This window comes from Leptonychotes weddellii, chromosome 4 (genome assembly GCF_054177405.1).
Source record: "Leptonychotes weddellii isolate Sample4059 chromosome 4, ASM5417740v2, whole genome shotgun sequence".
Taxonomy (NCBI): Eukaryota; Metazoa; Chordata; class Mammalia; order Carnivora; family Phocidae; genus Leptonychotes; species Leptonychotes weddellii.
In genome coordinates this window covers 28,305,333-28,326,800 of record NC_138372.1, presented here as the reverse complement: position 1 = coordinate 28,326,800, position 21,468 = coordinate 28,305,333, and the positions used below count along the sequence as shown (strand labels likewise).

Here is a 21,468-nt window from a genome sequence, read left to right as displayed (position 1 = left end):
AGCCCTTGTCTCAGAGACAATTTCCTTTATCCTGGTTTTTGAGGTGGGGTCACCTCGTGGGTGCCCCCAGGTATCACCTATTACAATGAATCATAGGGAAGGGCTGTTGAGTAGGACTTTCATCTAGATAGAGAAAGAACACCCATTTTCCAAGCATAGAATCCCAACCTTCTGTGGATTCTATATCCCAAATCCTTCCAATAAAGTTATTTTATTCTTAAGTTTATCTAGGGTTGTTTTCTGTCATGTAGAACCAAGAATCCTGACTGGTACAGCACCCATCTCAGACATCTGTGGACCAGAGAGCAAGTTGACAAAAGGCAGTTCCAAACCCTCTCCCTTAGGACTGCAACCAAACCTGGGACCTTTCTGATCTGCACCTTCATTCAGAACAAAGCAGGGCACACAGGCTGTCTCAATAAAATCTAGTTGGCTAAGTCACTAAGTCCACAAATATCTGCCAGAAGCTGTTCTAGGGACTGAGGCTACAAAGCTAGTAAGAACTAGTTGCTGCCTTCAAAGGTGTCCCACGTGCATTTTAGACCCAATATATTCAAAACTGAGGGTGTCATCTTCCCTGCCTTTTCTCCCAACTCACACTTTGTGTATGCTCCAACCACAGTGAATTGCTTGCACTTCTCACTTCCCTCTGCTGGGATGTCAACAGTGAGTACTTTGGTGTTCTTAGACCACAGGAGTGGGAGGAAAAGAGACAGCAGGCAATCTGGCTGCTGATTGTAGACAGCGACCAGACCTTGAATGCCACATAGAACATTCTAGATGTATGTATGTATGTATGTATGTATGTATTCTAGATGTATGTATTGGTTGCTAACCCAAATTACTTTACTTGGCCTAAATAGAATGACCATATAGTTTAGCTTTTCTTTTCCCACGAAAGGCATAGAAGATGGATGACATTTCAGAGGGCTTATATGTCCATCATTTTGGCCATAGATGCAACTGCAAGCAATGGTCCTATTTTACAGATGAGCAAACAGAGGCTTCAAGTGACTTGGCCCCACAGCTAGCAAATAGCAAAGCAAAAGCTTGAATGAAGCTTCTTGACTCCAAATCCCCATTTTCTTTCCTCTAGTAATATAGCTCCTACAGAGCTGTTTTGTGTGTGGTGCGAGGGAAGGGAGATTCAGCCCAGACCTAGACCCCGGGAAAAAGTTCTCCTCCTTAACCACCAGTGCACCAGGGGCTAAGTCTGTTTTACTTGCCTGTCTTCTTGGCCTAGTACCTTCCCTACTCTATCGTCTTAAAGAAAGCCTCACAATACCCCTGTGAGGTAAGTATTACCATCCCTTTATTTTATAGATGAAACTGAAGCTCAGAAAGGTTAAGTTTCACGCTCCAAAGTCCAGAATCTTCCTACCTCGCCTCTCTGAGGTCCAGATTTGGACCACTGCGGTAAAGAAACTGGCCAACAGGTGATAAAGAGGATACCCGGGACCAGCCCCACTTCCGGGCTGAGGGCCGCCAGGTGGCGCGGTGGAGGTGCGCCAGTCCCCCCACCTACACCCCGACCGCGGGGCAGAAGCACCTGAAATAAGCCCGCCAAGCGGGCTCAAGGGGCGGGGCAGGGGGTAGCCCTATTCCCTAGCCCGGAGTGGGCAAGGAGTGCGGCCTTAGTTTGCGTGCTGGGGACGGCCCAAGCCTAGCTGAAGAGTCACGCCTCCACTAGACGACCCTCAAACTGTGTCAGCTCGCTGCCTGCCCTGCACGACCCAGCGTGCCATTCATTTTGGGGGGGCGTCCAGGGAATAGAGCAGAGCCGCAGAGAGCAGCCAGGAGGGGTGGGGCGGAGACTCCACCGCCCCCACCTGTCGGCGGCGGGGCGGGGGCGGGGCGGGGGGCGGGGTCTGTCCCGTAGGGTCCGCCCCCGGCCCCAGAGCCCCGGGCGCGCGACGAGATATAAGGCAGCTGGAAACAATGCGCCTGCATCTCGCGCTCCCGCGCCGATCCCGGGAGCGTCCGGCTGTCGTGCGCGAGCGAGGGCGGGGACGCGCGCGAAGGGGGGCGCGCTCTTGAGTGCGGGCCGCGCGCTCGGTGGCGCGCATGTGCCTGTGTGCGGGCTGCCGGGCTGCCCCGAGCCGGCGGGGAGCCGGTCCGCTCCAGGTGGCGGGCTGCGGGAGCGAGGTGAGGCTACGGGCCGCCGGGGGGCGGGCTGCAGGCTGCCTCCGGGGCACCACGCGCCCCCGCCCGGCCCGGCCGGGCCCTGGGAGCTGCGCTCCGGGCGGCGCTGGCAAAGTTTGCTTTGAACTCGCTCCCCGCAGCCGAGTCCGCGCGCTGTGAGCCGCTTCCCTGGGCACGCCGACCCAGGGCTGGGCTTCCCGGGACGCGAGGGAAGGGCGCGGGCTGCCAGCCGGGAGGTTGGGGAGGGACGAGAGCCTGGCAGCTGTGCTGTGCTGGGGGACCTGGGGACGCCTCCTTCCCCGGCCCGCACCCCATCAGCCAGTCCCCTTCCCTCCCGCAGGGAGCGGACATGGACTTCGACTCGTACCAGCACTATTTCTACGACTATGACTGCGGGGAAGATTTCTACCGCTCCACGGCGCCCAGTGAGGACATCTGGAAGAAATTCGAGCTGGTGCCGTCGCCCCCCACGTCGCCGCTCTGGGGCTCGGGTCCAGGCGCCGGGGACTCAGCCCCCGGAATTGGTCCCCCGGAGCCTTGGCCCGGAGGGGGAGCCGGGGACGAGGCGGAATCCCGGGGCCATTCGAAAGCCTGGGGCAGGAACTACGCCTCCATCATCCGCCGTGACTGCATGTGGAGCGGCTTCTCCGCCCGGGAACGACTAGAGAGAGCGGTGAGCGACCGGCTCGCCGCCGGCGCACCCCGGGGGAACCCGCCCAAGGCGCCCGCCGCCCCAGACTGCGCTCCCAGCCTCGAAGCCGGCAACCCGGCTCCCGCTGTCCCCGGTCCGCTGGGCGAGCCCAAGACCCAGGCCTGCTCGGGGTCCGAGAGCCCAAGCGACTCGGGTAAGGACCGCCCCGGGCCATCCAAGAGGGGGGCACCCAAAGGGTGGCCAAAACTCTGCCGCTGTCTGAGGTCTGGCATTGGGTCTTCGCAAGCCCTTCGGCCACCTCCCCCTTTCTCTGGCTGAAGCTGCCGGTGTAGCCCCCGGCGGTGTCTGTCTGGCACGTGGGTGTGTTAGTAAACAGTTTGAAGAAGTGGCGTGGGAGCCAGCGTCCTTTTGATGATGATTGAAGCCCCAAGGGACAAGGGAGACAGGGTGAGGCTTAGCGCTTAGAGTGGACAATACTAGGATTGGACTGTGGGGGATTTCTGTCCTCCGGAGGCTGGAAGGGGTCCCTTAAAGGTGACTCCAGGCTTGAAGTTTTTTGTTGCTGCCACTTTGCCTGGGGAAACTCACACTCCCCTAGGGAGAGAGGAAGCTGAGGAGCCTTTTGTGCAAAGCCTAAGCCTTCACCCTTTAAAAAATCTAGTTTCCTGTCTGCTTTACTTTAAAATGCCAATAATGCCCTCCCCTTGCACCCCTCCCACCCTTTACCATTTGTGCCCCACACAATCACTCACCAGACGGGCAGCAGAGCAATGAACGCTCCCCATTAACAGATGGAAAAACTGAGGCTTAGAAATAGGAAATCACTAGAACTGAGCCCCATCTTCTTTTGCCCAACCGTCCATTGCAACCAGGCACTTTCTTGATGTTTCCAGGGTCTTCATGGTAGCTTATCCCGGAAGGGCTACACCTTGGTTTGTTGCTTTGGTCTGAGTTGGGAAGATGTTCCTCTAGCTCCCTCCTAATTTCACCTGTAGGCTCTGTGTAGCTGCTTCCTTGCATTCAACAAATGTTCTTTGGCCCCTGCTTGGTACCAAGCTCTGAGCTAGGTGCTGGGGTCACAGATATGGAACCAGCTTCCTCCTCCACCCTTGGATGCAAATTTAAACCTCACTAAGGGCAGACTTTGAGCATCCTGTGCCACCAAACTACGATATTCTTAGCCTAGCCTCTTAGACCTCTAACCAGGAGAGAGACTGGAGAGGGTGCTTCTATAGGGTGCCAACTGACTAGCATCAGGTAAATCCGGACCTAGAAAACTCGCAGTAGCTTTTAAAAAGAATAACTTTTACATGACCGATTGAGAGGGAACTGGGGAGTGGGTATGGAAGTTGTCATACACTTGAGGGGAAAAATAAGGATAACAAGAAATTAAAAGTCAATTTTTTTTGGTCCACTGTGTTAAGGTCATTTTTAACCTGCTTGCTTTCAACACCAAGAGCTCATGTTTGTTTAATGGCTGGAATGGGAGTTTTGAGATCAAGAAACCAATAAAGATGTATCTCTACAAAAGCTGATGGAGTGGTAGAGTGGAAAGCGCATTGTCTGGGGAGTTTGGAGATCTTAGTTTGAGATCCAGAACATTACAAAGGTGATATGCGGACATGGCTGATCTGGATCTCAGTTTCTCCTGCACATGAGAGGGTTGGACTTGATTGTCCAGCTGAGGCCATTTCCTTGTCTGGGTAGAGTTAGACCATCTCTGAAAAGAATGGTGTCTTACATTATTTCTTCCTTAGGCAGAACCTTACCAGCTATGAGGTTTAACACTGAAATATTAAAGGTTTGGGATGTGGGGAAGCCTCCTGAATCATTTTCTGACTTGCCCTTTAACCTGAACCTGTTTGCAAGCTCCTGGTTCACTCACAGGCCACATGGCCCAGAACAAAATGCAACAGATTGCAAACAATAAAGAGGGGGGGTGGGGAGGGTGACTGACGGCAAGGCTCAGCCAATACGGGCTAGGGGCTGGGTCAAACAGCATTCCAAACACAGCTTAGCCAGCCAATCACAGGCTTTGTGGCCAGGAGGGCTGAATGGTCAGGTTTTATTAATGGAGAAATAATGCGATTGTCCACACAATGGAAGCCTTCCTGACAAAGGGGCTCAAGCATCCTGATACTCAAAAGAGGCCGAGAACTGAGCTCTTCTGTTGTCAGGCTGAAATGCATTAAGGTGGCCTTCTATGTGGGGGCTGCAAAATGCGTGAAGCAGGAAGGAGGTCCCCTATTTGCACCTCTCCGTGGTTGTGTAGCCTAAGAGACCTTTGAGCCAGGGAATGACGGGGGCATTTCCAGGCGCCTCCAGGTCCCTGGTGTTTTGGCCCTTGTATTGGGACAGTCTGTTGCTGCTCAGTTCCCTGTCCCCCGCACAGGTCGCTTGGAAATGTTCGCTTGTACCTTCTGAAGTTGCAGCAGCTTTTGCCGACAGGCGAATACAAATCCAACCCTCTTCTGGTCCAGGGAAGGGGGTGGGGCAGGCGACCTATAAAATGATGGATGACTAGAAACCCATTGAAACCAGGAGCAAAATGCTCCTGAGGGAAACCCGTTCCCTCCCCCTGTGGGTGAGGAGGGATGGGTTGTAGCCCTCCCTTCTCAGAATCTTCAGCTGAAAAGGATGGCAGAATTGAGAGGTGGAGGAATAATAGGATTTATAACTTGTGAAAAGTAACAATTCCCCAAGTGCAGACTGTGCTGGGCAGGAACAAAGGGCAGCTCTGCCCACAGACCCCTCATTTACAATTCTGATGGGGCATGAAAGAGCCCGACCGGGGAAGATCTTTATAGCTAAACTTTGTCCCAGGGCCGATAGCTCTTTCTCTCCATCCCCTCGGTGGGGGAGGGGAGCGCCTGGGCAGACTGGGGGCTGTTGGCTTGGGTCTGCCTTTTGTTCTTATCTAAGCCTTGCTGTGCAAAAGGAAATTGGAGAATATTTTCCTTCTTGCTTATTTCCCCTTCTTTCCTTCACGCTGCCCTTACCCCCTTACAAATGAACCAGTTGTCTTTCTCCTCACTTCAATCTGTTTATATCTAAGTGGGGAAAATGTCAGCTCCTTTCCCAAGCCCCAGCGTCGGGTCTGTGTGTGTGTGTGTGTGTGTGTGTGTGTGTTTCTCATGGGGTGTGTTTCTTCTCTGGATCTCTCTTCTTGGACAGAGGGTGAAGAAATTGACGTCGTGACAGTGGAGAAGAGACAGTCCCTGGGTGTACGGAAGCCGGTCACCATCACGGTGCGGGCAGACCCTTTGGACCCCTGCATGAAACATTTCCACATCTCCATCCATCAGCAACAGCACAACTACGCTGCCCGTTTTCCTCCAGAAAGCTGTTCCCAAGGAGGGGCTCCAGAGAGACGTCCCCAAGAAGAGGCTCTGAAGAGAGATGCCCCAGAGGAAAAGGAAGAAGAGGCAGATGAAGAGATTGTGAGTCCCCCACCTGTAGAAAGTGATGCTCCCCAGTCCTGCCACCCCAAACCTGTCAGTTCCGACACCGAGGATGTGACCAAGAGGAAGAACCACAACTTCCTGGAGCGCAAACGGCGGAATGACCTCCGTTCTAGGTTCTTGGCCCTGAGGGACCAGGTACCCACCCTGGCGAGCTGCTCCAAGGCCCCCAAAGTGGTGATCCTGAGCAAGGCCTTGGAGTACTTGCAAGCCCTCGTGGGGGCCGAGAAGAGGATGGCCACGGAGAAAAGGCAGCTCCGATGCCGGCAGCAGCAACTGCAGAAGAGAATTGCATACCTCAGCGGCTACTAAGTGACCAAAAAGCCTGACTGCTCCGTCTTACAGAGACTCGAGTTTATTTTTTCACCTTCCTTCTCCCCCTTAGTAATTTGCACATTTTGGTGACGGTGGGACAGTCGGAACAGTACATTCCAGAATGCAGTGCAGCTGGTGCACACACTCTAAGGGCTTGCGTTCTTGGAAACCTTGAAACCCAGCTCTCCCTCTTCCCTGACTCACAGGAGCACTGGGTTTTCTCTGCGCCTTCGGCTTCTCAGGCAGGCAGCTGACTGAGGAGACCTGGGGTCTGCCTAGCTCACTAGCTCAGAAGAAAAGCCTGACAGATGCTATGCAACAGGTGGTGGACGTTGTCGGGGGGCTCCAGCCGGCATGAAACCTCACACTCCGGATGAGCTTCGGGCTGGGAAAGGATGCTCCCACTGGTGTCTCTGGGGTGACGCTGGGACAGCTGGGCCTGGACGCTCTCCCTGAGGCTCTTCTTTCCAGGAGACACACGAGCTGTCTTGGGTGAAGACAGGCTCACAGACTTGATCAACATGGACCATTACCTCACTGTCAGACACTTTACAGTAGCTGAGGAGTTGGAAACCTTAAATATATATATATATATATATATATATATATAAATAAAACAATGTTAGCACCCCTCCTCCCACTCTAAATGCTACGACCTTGAGAACATTTAAAGAGCTTGGCCTCTAGATTCTTTGTCTCAAAGCCCTCTGGGCCCTATCCTCTGAGGGAGAAACCATTCTGTCCCCACAAGGGACTTTTTTGTTTCCTTCTGCCTTTGTTCTGCAATGGGCTCTACAGCACCCCTTTCCCACAGGTCAGAAATATTTCCCCAAGACCCTGGGAAATGGGTCCTAGCCTGCGGCCTGGGAAAGGCTTGGAGTCCTGGCTGTGAACGTGTTATCTGCCCAGGTGTTTTCCATCTTGGAATCTTTACTCGAGGCAGATGTCAGGCACCTCGGGAGGGAGAACTCTACCACTTCCTCTTTCCCACTTCCCTCTCATCTCAGTCCCTGACTGGTAAGTTTGAAGTTCTACTAGAACCATGCAAACTGTCCTTCTAGTGCAACTCCAAGGAGCTAGCTTGCTGGCTCTGCAGCCACCCTTGGGCCCCTTGCCAGCCTGACATGAGTCAGATCTCTTTCTCAGCGTCTGGGCCTTACCGAAGTTCTTGCTAGGAGAGCTGCTGGGACTCATCCAGTGCTCCAGAAGGTGGACTAGTTTCCTGGTGGGTTTTAAAGGAGCTTCCAGGAACTCTGCTTAGCCGACCATGGATTTTGCCCCAGGTGAACTTGGTACCTCCAAGTGGATTCTAGGTGCAGCCTCCAGTCTGGAAAAGCATCCAACCCAACAGGTGTCCTGTGGGCAAACTCAGGAGCCCCTAAGCCTGGCCCAGAAGAAAGATCAGCCCCTCCAGAACCCTGCCCAGGGCAGCAGGTGCCTACTGGCTGTGGTTTGGAAAGTGGGGGAGGGGAGGATGGTAGAACATTCTCTGTGGCTCTGCAAAGCCAGCTGCTGCTTCCAAACTTATTATGCACAATGGTCTGTTTCTGAGGTTGCTTCATGGCCTCAGAGAACCCCAATGGAAGTTTGGGAAAAAACCTCTCTACCTTCTGGAATACGGTTTTCGGGAGCCAACTGACTTCTGGAACTGTCTTTGGAGAACAGGTGGGATGTAGGTTACTGATGTATCACCTGAACAGCTTGTGTTTTATAAGCTGCTGTTGGGTATTAAGCTGGGAGCAGTGGTTTGTTTTGTTTTTTTTTTTTTAATACTGTATTTTTGTATGCCTTTTGCAAAGTGGTGTTAATTGTTTTTGTACAAGAAAAAAAAACAACTCTTGGGCAATTCTCCTGTTGCAAGAGTCTGATTTATTTTGAAAGGCAAGTTTACCTGAAATTTTGTATTTAGTTGTGATTATCGATTGCCTGATTTTAAAATGTTGCCTTCTGGGACTTCTGCTAATAAAAAATTTCTCAAACATGTCAGAGTGGGGGCACCTTATGCCAACCAAGTCCCCCTGAGCCAAGGAAAACAATTTCAGGGTAACCACCAGTGATCTAGAGGGTTGCATTTCTCCAACCATGTTGCTAACCAGGTCATTCCACTTTGGGTTCCTGAGATGCCATTTCAGACATGTCTAAACAATGTCGGTGCAGTGCTTGGTGTACTTAGTGAACGTGAAATTCTCTTGTGAATTGCAAGGAGTGCTGAATTTGTACTTTAGAAGGTTTGAAATCCCAGTTCCACTACCTAACTTGTTCTGTGCCTTTTAGCTTTACCTCTGTGACCCTTAGTCTCCTAATCTGTAAAATGGGGATAAATACTAGTGCACAGGGGGTTGGCAGGTATTAATGAAGTAGTAGACTTTAAGCCCCTTTCTTTTCTTTCTTTTTTTTTTTTTTAAGATTTATTTATTTATGGGGGTGGGGTGGGGCAGAGGGAGAGGGAGAGAGAAACCCAAGCAGACTGCACTGAGCGCCGAGCCCGACGAGGGGCTTGATCTCAAGACCCTGAGATCAGGGCTCTGAGATCATGCATGACCTGAGCCGAAACCAAGATTCGGATGTTTAACCCACTGCACCACTCAGGCGCCCCTAAGCCACTTTCTAGAGTATAAAGCCTTATATTCTTTAAGGTGGTACCGTTCTTACCTTGGTGATCCGACGACTTCGCAGAATGTCTTAAAAATTCTCTACGGTTTTGTGACATAATGTGATTTTTTTTTTCCTTCTCCCTCAATTAATGAAACAAAACGAAGGCTCCCCTTCCCTCTCCCATCACTCTCATAAACTTGCCATAAATGCAAGAAAGGAAAATTGAATAATCACCATTCCTTAACCGACTGAGCCACCCAGGCGCCCTGTAATAACCGCCATTCCTGATAGAACACTGCCTATACGAAAGCACTCTGCTCCCTCTTACGTAGGACACCACAACCAACTACTTGCCGGGGCCAGGGAGGAGGGAGACCGAGGTTCTCAGAGTGAAAACACAACTGCCCAAAGTGACCGGGCTAGTAAGTAAATGAATTGGGATGGAAACTTGCTTTGCCTATCTCCACAGCCTGAGGTCTTAATCACTGCATAATAACGATAGCGTGTTTTGTTAGCAAGGGGTGTGTGGGGGAGGTAAATATGGAATTCCATCACTTAACTGCTTGATGGAATTGTCTCTCCTTGGGGCCATTGTGCCTGCCACTTATTGGGATGAGCTAGAGCAAATGTTCCATGACTAGTCACTGTGCCGCATTTGTGGGCTGGGTGGCTTAGTCTTGCCCCAGAGAGCCCCCCACCCCCACCCCAGGTCTGGGAAAGGCCAACAGTTGCTGTTGGGAAAGGCCATGAGCATCATGGTGGAGGGAAGCCAATTTGCCTCAGTTAATCCTTCCTTACAGCTCTCTCCTGGCTGGTATTGCCTGCCTGCTCTCCCTCTCTTATATAGCCTGAGTAGAGTCAAAAAGCTCTTATAAATTCCTCACATTTGCAAAGTGCCCCTCATCACAATGTGTAAGTATGCAACCTCTGCCACAGAGTACCGGAGCCCAGAGCAGATTCTGGCTCAAGGTCACAACAAAATCAGAATCCCAAACCCAGTCTCCTGTCAGGTAAACTTTCTACCCCATCCCCACTGCCTCCAAGTCACCAAACCTAGTTTGTAAGTAGTTGTTTGATAAAAATAGGCTTGCATTGTTGGGACTCTCTTCTTAGAACTGCAGTTCCCTCTTTCAGTTCTAGTCACTCTGCTCCCAGTATACTCATCCTGCTTCTTTGATGCCATTTATCAAGAGACTAATTTGTAGGACTTCTCTCCCTTTCCTGGCCTTGAAAGAATTCATGGGTCCTTGGTAAAATAGTAGAGACTCCTACGTACGGGGACTGGTGTTAGTTGTTTTACATATCTTAATTCTTACAGTAACCTAGAGAACAGGGTGGCATCAGCCCCATTTCACAGATGAGCAACCTGAAGCTCAGACACATTGAAATCATTTGTCCAAGCCCACACAGCTAGGACCAGCCGTCTGTCTCCAAGCTTCAGCTCCTCTGAGTCCAACTCTGCTGAGAAAGGAGTGGGAATAAAGCCATCTCCTGGGGGGAAGGGAGGGTGTTTCTGGAATGTGAAGTATTTTAAGCTCCTTCCTAGCTCATTTCTACAAACTCCTACCTCTATCTTTGTCTGAAAATAGCCAGGAGTTTATTCCTGGATTTCAGAGAACAATTTCTACAAATTAGGTTTGACTGAGTAGTACACCTAAGGGACTGTGCACCCAACTTGAGGACACACATGTGGACAATAAGGGGCAGCTGAGAAGCCACACTTAGTGTAGAAAAGAAAGGTCACCCTCCCTGTTAGACAATAAAAGGCTAACACGTGTGCTAATTCCCGCCCTGGTGGGAAGCTATTTTGGGGGGACTGAGACAGGTTGAACTATCTTAGATATGCTGAATTGGTCTAAAGTGCTCCGGGGTTAGGATATTCCAGAATATTCACTTTAGAAGGAGGAGGGGAGGATGGGGATGGCTTTGTTGCTTTGGAAGGTGATAGGAGGGAGTGAGAAGGAGTTTCCTTTCTGAGGATAAGGATAGCCAGTTGGAAGATAATTGATGAGTGGGTGACTGGGGAGGGGTGGAGGGGAGGTGTCTAAATGTGTCAGCTGAAGCTCCACTGGGGTGTGAGCATTTCTACTTTAAGCCCGGTGGGCAGCTCTTGTTAATGTCTTTATTTGGAACTGCTGCCAAAGGGATCAACTGTATTAATGTTACCATTCTTTGGGCCAGGAAATGTAAATATGTTCTTAAAGTCTCTAATCAGGTGAGTTATTAAATAATTAGACTCAGTGCCAGGGGCCCAGTAGGTGCCCAGGAAGTGTTGAATCGCCTTTAAACTTGCAGGAAGCAGTACGGCTGAGTGGTCTCCCACACCCAACAGATCTGAGTTCCAAATCTGCCTCTGCATTTTCCAGCTGTACCTTTGCCACCACCTTGGGTAAATTATTAGCTTCTCCCTGAAACAGGTCTAAATAATAGCACCCACTTCACGGGGTTGTTGTGAGCAATAGTAAGTGCTCAGTAAATGATGAGTGTTTTTCAAACCATTTAGCAAGCCACACCTAGAATATAGATTAGTCATATTTGAAAAGCGATGGAAGAGATTGGTAAAATAAGGAATCTTCCCAGAAGGAGTACTTAAAGTAATCTGGAGTGCACAGACTGATGCCTCAAGAGGAAATAGGTCATTAGGGAAAGAGTAGCCAGGGTTTGGGGAGCTTGAGCTAGGCACAGGGGAAAGTGAGGCACAAGACCTGAGCTTCTGGCTGGTCCACAGCATCCCACGACCCACGGCAGGCAAGAGCTGTGAGTCTGGGATGCTGTGGCACCTATGGGCCCTCCCTGTGTCCTTACTGGGCACTGCAGTATCTTCGGACTGAGCTGGAGTCAATTGACCCCATTTCACCAGTTAAACCCTCGAATGCCTGTTTTGTTCAGGTAGTGACTCTCAAACTCGAGCGTGTGTTAAGAACCTACTCCCTGCCCCGACCTGATGCACTAGGTCAGAGCTAGGAATCTACGCTGCTGACAAGCAAGCGGGAAGGTGGAATCCTGAGGTCACACTTAGAAGAACGTTGGAAAGAGGAATGTGGAGATTTAAAAAAAAAAAAAAAGTAGCCACAGAAGGTGGTGTAGATGGCATAGTATGATGGTTAAGAACGGGGATTTGGAGTTATTACCTGTGTGATGTTGGGCAAATCCCTTAATCTCCCTGAGTCCTAGAAGTTTCCTTCTTCACCGAAATGGATATAATATTAATACCTACCTCACAGGACTGTTGTAAAGATTCAACAGGTAATTATATGTAAAAGACTTCGAACAGTGCCCACCACAGAGTGAGAGCAGTGATCTATGAAGCTAGGCTCCTTGTGGAAGTTCATGAGCGTGTGAACACGATCACAAGATAAGGCAATATCCATCTCAGACGAGGGCTACAAGCGTCAGAAGGGGAAGAGAGCACTCTGTTTGGAGTCATCAAGAAAGTTCTTGGTGGAGATACTGTGACTATAACTGGAACTGGAAGTCCCTGCAGCATGTAGCCGAGTGAAGAGGAGGATGGTGTTCTAGGCGGAGGGAATAGTTTGGGGGGAAGAGGGGATTGGGAAGGTTGTATGGAGTCTGGGGAATGGGGAAGAATCTGGTTTGATGTGCTGGCTGGGTGGTCACATTTTTACAAAACCAGAGTTGTGCTGGATTTCTAAAAGGACCCTTTTGATAGCCAACATCCTCAGTGATTCTTTGAAATAGGGAAGTCAGGGTAAGAAACTGATTGTGGTTTGGGACACCATGAGGTTTGAGGTGATGGGGTCATATGACATAGAGCACCCAACAGGAAGTCGAGGATGTGATACTAAAGCTTTAGGAAGGGGTTTGCAAGGAAGGTACAGATTTGAGACTCATCAGGATATAAAGATGATGAAGGCCCGACCTTCCAAGCCATGAGAAAGAGAAGGGGCCAGAGACACAGAGGAGAGGGCTTGAAAGAGCCATGAGCTCAGGACTGGAAAGGAGCATCTTTTTCCCTTTTGCACTTTCCCCACTCTGATCTTCCAGCCCTCGGGGCTTCACTGTGGGTGTGCAGGCCCTCTTAGACAGCTGCAGAAGACTGGAAGTGAGCTCCCTCTGAGAACATTCCGGTGAGCTCTGGAGAAAACCCTATAACTTAACTTTAGGTATAACATAACCCCTATAACATGGTGAGCTCCACTCTCTTGTGAGGGGAACCTCACTTGTTTTGAGCAATTCCGAGCTCCCAAATTTGAATCGACAATTCGCCAATGGAAACAGCAACCGATGAAAACTACTGTGATTACTCACAGGAACTCTACTGGGTTGTATTTTGTCCCCCACCAATCTCATGTCTATCCAGAACCCATGAATGTGACCTTGTTTGGAAATAGGGTGTCTGCAGATGTAATCAAGTTAAGATGATGTCATAGTGGATTAAGGTGGTCTCTAATTCAAGGACTGGTGTCCTAGGGAGGGAGAAATGTAGACAGAGACACACGCAGAGAAGATGGCCATATGAAGACAGACGCAGGATTGGAGTCATGCTGCCACAAACCAAGGAATGCCAGAAGCTAGAAGTTAGAAGAGGCAAAGAAGGATTCTTCCCTAGAGGGAGGCTTCGGACCATGGCCCTGCCACCCCTTGATTTTGGGCTTCTGGGGTCCAGAACTGTGAAAGAATACATTTCTGTTGTTTTGAGCCACGCAGTTTGTGGTAATGTTATGGCAGCCCTAGGAGACTAATACAGGCACCAAGTTTATCATGAAATAATCCCACAAGATATATTTTTTATTTGGGATACCTAATTAGTACGGGGTCAGGCTGAAAAGGCACCTAGGGTTATAGAAAAAGCTAATGTTTGTCTTCAACTCAACTTTCTTCTCTGGCCTTGGAAACAGAGGCTTCAGACCTCCCATGGCATGTTCCTCCTTCTGTCCTATCACAGCATCCTCTAGATTTCCATGTTGAACATTTGAGCTTTCTGGCTGCTTCCCTTTGAATGGCCTTTCCACTCTAATGGCTTCACCTTTAGCCTCTTGCCTATGCTTCTTCTTTTTTCTAAAAAAAAATGTTTAAGTAAATCATTTAAAATATACAGAGGACGGGGCACCTGGGTGGTTTAGTTGGTTAAGCGACTGCCTTCAGCTCAGGTCATGATCCCGGAGTCCTGGGATTGAGCCCCACATCGGGTTCCCGGCTCAGCGGGGAGCCTGCTTCTCCCTCTGACCCTCTCCCCTCTCACGCTGTTTCTCTCTCGCTCACTCTCTAATAAATAAATAAATAAAATCTAAAAAAATAAAAAATAAAATAAAATATACAGAGGACAGGAAAGAATATAATGAACACTAGTGGGTCATCACCCAGATATCCCCTCTACCTCTCCACACTTCCTCCTCTCTCCTTTTTTGCCATGTTCCCATGCCCATCCCACCCTGTATACAGCATTCAGGTTTCTAAAGAAAGTGAGGCAGGTGCAGAGGTTGCCCAGCCGGACTATACATCTGTCCTACAGACAGACACTGTACAACACACGCACACACTGGGGATGATGATTAGGTGGCTGGCTGTGGACTTTCAGAAGGGGAGGCAAAGAATTATTACCCTCCAAGTAATCTGAATGTCCTTAGTTCCTTATTCTTATAGTTTAGATATGTTCTGGACTGAAGCCATCCCAGCATTTTTGCCTTTTCAACTAGAATTTCTTTACCCCCAAATAATCTGTAAGCAGTGGAGTATGGGAAGTGAGCTTCTGCAACCTCCACCTCTAGATATACAATATGCTTTAAGTGAAAGACTCCCTTTCCTCTTGAGTTATCTTTCAGAATAGATTGAGCTACTTCCCATCCGGCCTCAGAGAAGGGGGAGAGGGGTCAGGGCTAATACCTGGGCATGACTACAAATAGCTTTCTTTTCTTTTTTCTTTTTTTTTAATTGATTTATTTATTTTAGAGAGGGGGGGAGGAGCAGAGGGAGACGGAGAGAGAGAGAATCTCTAGCAGACTCCCTGCTGAGCAAGGAGCCCGACACAGGACTCGATCCCACAACCCTGAGATCATGGCCTGAGCAGAAATCAAAAACTGGTCACTCAACTGACTGAGCCACCCAGGAGCCCCCAAATAGCTTTCTCAGCAACCTTTTGTCACCTTTTGTCTCCTTATTCCTGTGTAAAGCTTCCCATTAGAGGATTTTATGTTGTCTTTAAAATAAATTCTTATTAATTCTTGGACATAGACTTCAATTTCTCAATTTTCCCTTGAACTTAAACACTCCAATGAGGGTTTCAAGTTACAGATTATCTTGAAGGAATTATTCTTAGTATAATTTGGAGTTCAGAAGATCATTAGGGAGACAAACAGGTACAAATGAAACGGCCTAAAGGTATTTTAAAAACATGTTCCTGTTCTCTTTTGGTAGGACTGGTAGAATTAAAACAAATGGAAATGGTATGATGTTTTTCTCACTTCTCCTGATTTGTTTTGGACCATGGGCTCCGTTCTGATTTAGGAGTCTTTCCTGCTCAGCATTTCAGTGATAATTCTCCCCATGGTCTATAGGATCCCTGTTCTCTTTGTTTCTATAGCAACAGTCCCGTGTTGCTTGGCTAGAAGCAATTTTCTGCTGCTGTGGTGAAGCCCCATTTTTTCATTCCTTTCTCCCCAGTTGCCTTGGTAACCAGCTTCTCCCTCTTTGGGTCTCTCAGTGGTAAATTCCACTCCCCTCTTTTTTCTCTCTCTAGTAACAGTCACCTGGTCATGACTTGGACAATGCTTTCCCATCTGTGAGTGGGCATACTCTGTCATGGTCAGATTGTCATCATGAAATTAGCCTCCCTTTTGCTTTATTTGCATCATTTCTCCTGCCTGCCATCTTTCTAGTGGTTGTCATGGTAACTGTACCCTCCGAAAGTCTCCAGGCAAAGGCTCTACAGTTAACAACCATCATGTGAGAGTGTCTGCCAATATATGGCCACACATCGCGATTTTAAAACCAGCCCCAGGTGGGTACCACAAATTGGAGAGAACAGGTTTTTGATCAAAGCAGACTGGATTGAGAAAAGGAGGTACAGGGTACCCTGGGTTCTGATGTTCTCCAAACAATACAAGTGCCTACAAGGTTTAGGCTGGGTCTGCAAAGAGTGGCCATTATGCCAGCAGTGATCCAAGTGATTGAGAAATGTATTGGCAGTTATTCCAGGCAGGCCTATCGTATGCTCTAAACTTCCAGGGGTAATTCCTTGGGCCCAAGGGATCCGGGTGATATGACCTGAGAGCTAGGCAGAGCCAAGTAATCTCAGGGAGAAAGAAATTAACTCTTAAATTGTCTAACAAGGGGTTAGTAGAATATATATTTAGGTACTTTTACACAGTACTGAAAATTTCTCTGCTCTTAAGCTGCTGCTCTTAACTTTTTTTTTTTAAGATTTTATTTATTTATTTGACAATGAGAGAGGGAACACAAGCAGGGGGAGTGGGAGAGGGAGAAGCAGGTTTCCTGCGGAGCAGGGAGCCCGATGCGGGGCTCGATGCGGGGCTCGATGCGGGGCTCGATGCGGGGCTCGATGCGGGGCTCGATGCGGGGCTCGATGCGGGGCTCGATCCCGGGACCCTGGGATCATGACCTGAGCCGAAGGCAGATGCTTAACGACTGAGCCACCCAGGCGCCCCTGCTCTTAACTCTTCAGTGAGGCAGATGGGGTGTTATCATTATAATAATACAAAGCGTTAAACAAATGGTGGTCGTTCTGTGCTAGGATATTGTAGCAGGTACTTTTTGGATATAACTTCAATTTATCCTTATGACAATCCTGAGAGGTATTTCATGATAAAACTGAGGCTAAGAGGTAAAGTTAATTGTGTGAGGTCAGGCAACAGCTGATAAGTAGCAGAGCTGGGATTTGAACCCAGGTCTCTCTGATTTCAAAGCCCTTTTTTCTTTCTTTCTTTCTTTTTTTTTTTTTTAGATTTTATTTTATTTATTTGAGACAGAGAGAGAGAACCTGAGTGGGGGGGAGAGGGGCAGAGGGAGAGGAAGAGTGAGAAGCAGACTCCCCACTGGGCAGGGAACCTGTTTGTGGGGTTCAATCCCAGGACCCCAGGATCATGACCTGACTTAAAGGCAGACGCTTACCGACTGAGCCACCAAGGCACCCTAAAGCCCTTTCTTAAAGGTTGTGGGGTTTCCTGAATTTCGGTCATCTGGTCTGCACTTTAATCTGAGGGTTACTACTCCTTTATCCTTTCTGCCTTCCTTATTTTTCCTTCATATTTTGTGGGTTGTTTACTTGCTTTTCTCTGTTCTCAACCTATTTCTTGCATCCCTTCACCAAAGAGATGGAAAATTTTGTCCTGCCTTCTGATTGTGCCTGGGTTTCCGTTTTGGGATAAAAATGTTAGAGCAGTCGCCCTTGCCTGAGAACTGGGCAGATCTGATCATGGAGAACACCACACATTTAGCTCACTGTCTCCAGCACTAGATAGGCAAACCATTCTCCTCTCCATTTAACAATTATTGGGTGTCTGTTCTGTATCAGGCACTGTGCTAGGCACTGGAGATACAGCAATGACCTAGGCAGAATCTGTTCCTTGCTTTTATGGAACTAACAGCCTGGAATGGAAGTCAGGCAATACACAAGAAATCAGTATATATTTTTATATTGTAATTAGTGGTATGAAGAAAAGAACTGAGTGCCATGAAAGAAAGAATACGGGGATAGACTTGAGATAGGACTGCCATCCCTCATTTAAGGGAGGAGATAGTTTTAAAAAATCGGTCTCTTTAATAAATTGATTATCAGTTGTTAAAAAAACAAAAAGGAGAGAGGAGATCGTCGAGGCTCTGACACCAGCTAGTTGATGGCAGTCACGTCGGGAGCCTCTCAAGCTTGGAAACCATCGTTTCGCCCCTCCCCCCATCCTCCTCACGGAGCCCCAGGTATGCGCAGGCGCACCGACGGTTGCCATGGGGACAGCTGCTCCCGCGCAAGCGCAGATATCTTCAAAATGGCGGCGGCGGCGGCTGCACGAGCAGTTTTTGTGGGCTCCGGGCTCCGGGCCCTGCCACGAACACTGCCTCTTGTAGTGATTCTCGGGGCCACGGGCACTGGCAAATCCACCCTGGCGTTGCAGCTAGGCCAACGGCTCGGTGGCGAAATCGTCAGCGCTGACTCCATGCAGGTATGATAGTGCGGCTGGCCCCGGGCCTGCGAAACCCAGAGGCCGCCTTCGGGCCTCTGGCCGAGTGGATGCCCTGTCGCATGGTGGTAGTGAGTGAACCCCGAGGCTTGTGGGGCGGAGTGGGTCGGTGAAGGGAACCCATAATTACTAGATGCCCACCATGTGCCAGACATAATGTCAGGCGATTGATTCCGTTTCCTCATCTCATTTACTTCTCACGACGTTGCTGTTGGTAGATACCATCTCCATTGACACTTGAGGGAATTCACCTAGGGAGACGAAACGGCTTTCTCCGTGTCACATAGCGAATAAGTGAAGGAGATGGCATTTGAACCTATAGGGTTGACAGGCGTCCAATAAATACCTGTTGAATGAAAATTATTGCAGAGCTTTTGCTATTTAGAGTACTCAGCGACACCGGTATAAATCGGTTACCATCTATGAGTAGCTCCCGAGGGAATGGAACAGGGTGGATATTCAGGAGACCCGCATTCTAGTTCCGAATCTGCCGTCGGCCACGTGAGCTTAATGTATCTGTAAAGTGGGAAAAATGCCACCTACCTCACAGGGCTGTAGTGCTTAATAAGTGAGAGCGTGAGTTTTAGAATGAAGAGCAGGGTCCTGAAGAAGGCCAGGGCCAGGCACCTGGTAAATGTTATGTTTAAGTTGAGATTTTTAACTCCCTACTGGCTGATGGGAGTCAGGAGGCTTTGTCCTCTTCCTTGAGTTAGAGGGAAGCCGAGGAGTGTAATACACCTGGCACCTGGGTGCATTTGGGCTCGGGTTGAGAGTGGGTGACATTTTGGGTAAATCTGTGATGGAGGAATTATAAACACTATTTATTGAAGATAATTTTCAGTTAATGAGTTTTTACAGAGTAAATGAGTTTTTACAGAGTAAATGAGGCACTGAGTCTGGCACCTACCTGATGGGTACTCAGCAAGGAAGAGCATTCCTTCTCACCGTTGCACCCCATAAATCTCTGGGCATGGTTTCTACCTTTATTAGTTCATTTGGAGTGACATGACCATCAACACACATGAAATGATTAGGATAATTCAACAAATGTTGGTTTGCAACCTCTATTTTGTGTCAGCTTCGAGAGACAGACTTTACCTCAAATCCCAGCCCTGTCTTTTCTAAGATGTGTGACTTCAGCCTGACCTCTTTGTGCCTTTGTTTCTTCTGTAAAACAGGAAGAAGAATATCAATAACACAACATAATTGTGATGATTGATGTGATAAAGTATGTAAAGCACTTAATACAATGTATGGTGCATAGTGCTAAAAATATGATGGGTGCTATTTTCTGCAAGGCCCTTTTGGAGAGAGAAAATCATAATCCCTGTCCTCAGGGAGTTTTAGTCCAGCTAAACATGAAATAAAGCAGTTAGAAAGTGTTTGAACTGTAATATTAATGATGCTCTTTGCAAGGTGGATGGGGTAGGGAGGAGAGAAACTACAAGTGTTAGATTTTATACTAAACCATACAATTTCTGAAAAGGGAGAAATCAATGAAGACTGGTATAGTCATGGAAAGCTCTCTGAAAAGGGACTTGAAAGGTGACGTTTGGATAGATAAGAAAGAAGAAAAGGTATGTCAAAGAAGGAACGTGAATCAAGGTTTAGAAGGTGAACTGAGCATAGTGTTATGTAGGACAATGAAAGGAGGATGTTCATTAGGTATTGTAGATATTGTGGATGGAATGGGGAATGAGTAACATGATGAAGGCAGTGTGTAAGAAGCGTTCATTTGTGAACAGTATGCATGATGAATTGGATTTGGGGGTGGGTGTTAGGAATGCAGGGGAAAGGAAAGATGTAACTTTTTTTTTTTAAAGATATATTTATTTGAGAGAGAGAGCGTGCTTGAGTGAGCCAGGGGAGGGATAGAGGGAGAGGGAGAGAATCTCAAGCAGATTCCTTTCTGAGTGCAGAGCTCACCATGGGGCTTGATCCCGAGACCCTGAGATAATGATCTGAGATGAAATCAAGAGTTGGACGCTTAACTGACTGAGCTTACTCAGGCGCCCCAAGATGTAACGTTTTTGAAGGTATTATCATGTTAAAGTGAGTTGGTCACTGATTGCTCAAAGAAGAAGAATGCACATAATATGACTCAGGATTCAGGTTTGTATGCCTGGGAGAGTATGGTGAGCCTGAAGTCAGGAAGATTTGGCAGGGCACAGGGGGAGTAGCAACAGGACATCCAAGGGGAAAGTCTATGGATGGGTGGAGAGTGCAGCAGGTATGACCCCACTTCAGGACTCTTGTACTTATTAGCCTCTGCCTGGTGGCACTTCTTCCTCTATTTAACCGTGTGGCTTGCTTTCTCTCTACATTCACGTCTTTACTAAGATGTCACCTTACTGAAGCCTTCTCTGATCATCCCATTTAAAATAACACACCACTGGTTCCCTGTTCCCCATCTTTCTCATATAGTAAACATTAGTCTTTGTCAGGGGAATGTTCCCAGTAAATCATCTTAATTTTACATCTGTTTGTTTTTAGATTTTATTTATTTATTTGAGAGAGAGTGCACCATCATGAGTGGGGGGAGGGGCAAAGGGAGAGGGCGAAGCAGACTCCCACTGAGCAGAAGGCCTGACATGGGGCCCCATCCCAGGACCCTGGGATCATGACCTGAGCCGAAGGCAGACGCTTAACGACTGAGCCACCCAGGCGCCCTCTCAGAAGTGTTTCTTTACTCATAGCTGTGTACCATAAGGTTGAGGTTGCCAGAGGTCTTGTTGGGTGTAAAATAGGTCATGTCAGTGTGCCTCATATAGTGCTGATGATATGGTAGACCCTTAATATTTGATGAAGTATTTGTTGACTTGCCTTATTAAAACAGCACATCTTTTTTTTTAAATTTTATTTTATTATGTTAGTCACCATACATTACATCATTAGTTTTTGATGTAGTGTTCCATGATCATTGTTTGTGTATAACACCCAGTGCTCCATGCAATATGTGCCCTCCTTAATACCCATCACCGGCCACCCCCCCTCCCCTCTAAAACCCTCAGTTTGTTTCTCAGAGTCCATAATCTCTCATGGTTCATCCTCCCCTCTGATTTCCCCCCCTTCATTTTTCCCTTCCTATTATCTTTTTTTTTTTTTTAACATAAAATATATTTGTTTCAGAGGTACAGGTCTGTGATTCGTC

The 21,468-nt window shown here is 48.4% G+C and overlaps 2 protein-coding genes and 1 long non-coding RNA gene across 5 annotated transcripts in view; 2 read left to right on the top strand and 1 right to left on the bottom strand.

The window, feature by feature from the left end:
* The window catches only part of MYCL (MYCL proto-oncogene, bHLH transcription factor), a 35,593-nt gene extending 27,177 nt beyond the window's left edge, over positions 1–8,416 (top strand). Inside the window, exons 2-4 of one of the 2 annotated variants that reach the window (XM_081818190.1) lie at positions 1,324–1,436; positions 2,483–2,987; positions 5,969–8,416. In XM_081818190.1, coding sequence (XP_081674316.1) covers positions 2,492–2,987; positions 5,969–6,567 — 1,095 coding nt within the window. In that variant the 5' untranslated portion in view covers positions 1,324–1,436; positions 2,483–2,491 and the 3' untranslated portion in view covers positions 6,568–8,416. Of the gene's footprint in view, positions 1–1,323; positions 1,437–2,005; positions 2,146–2,482; positions 2,988–5,968 lie in introns of those variants that run through there. The other variant, XM_081818189.1, reaches the window with a different exon arrangement.
* Positions 1–21,468, bottom strand: part of LOC145721245 (uncharacterized) — a 210,988-nt gene that overhangs the window by 81,701 nt on the left and 107,819 nt on the right. The gene's annotated exons all lie outside the window — the stretch shown is intronic.
* TRIT1 (tRNA isopentenyltransferase 1) overlaps positions 18,111–21,468 on the top strand; it is a 44,985-nt gene continuing 41,627 nt past the window's right edge. For both annotated transcript variants that reach the window (XM_081818181.1, XM_081818180.1), the window contains exon 1: positions 18,111–18,299. In XM_081818181.1, coding sequence (XP_081674307.1) covers positions 18,126–18,299 — 174 coding nt within the window. In that variant the 5' untranslated portion in view covers positions 18,111–18,125. The remainder of the gene's footprint in view (positions 18,300–21,468) is intronic.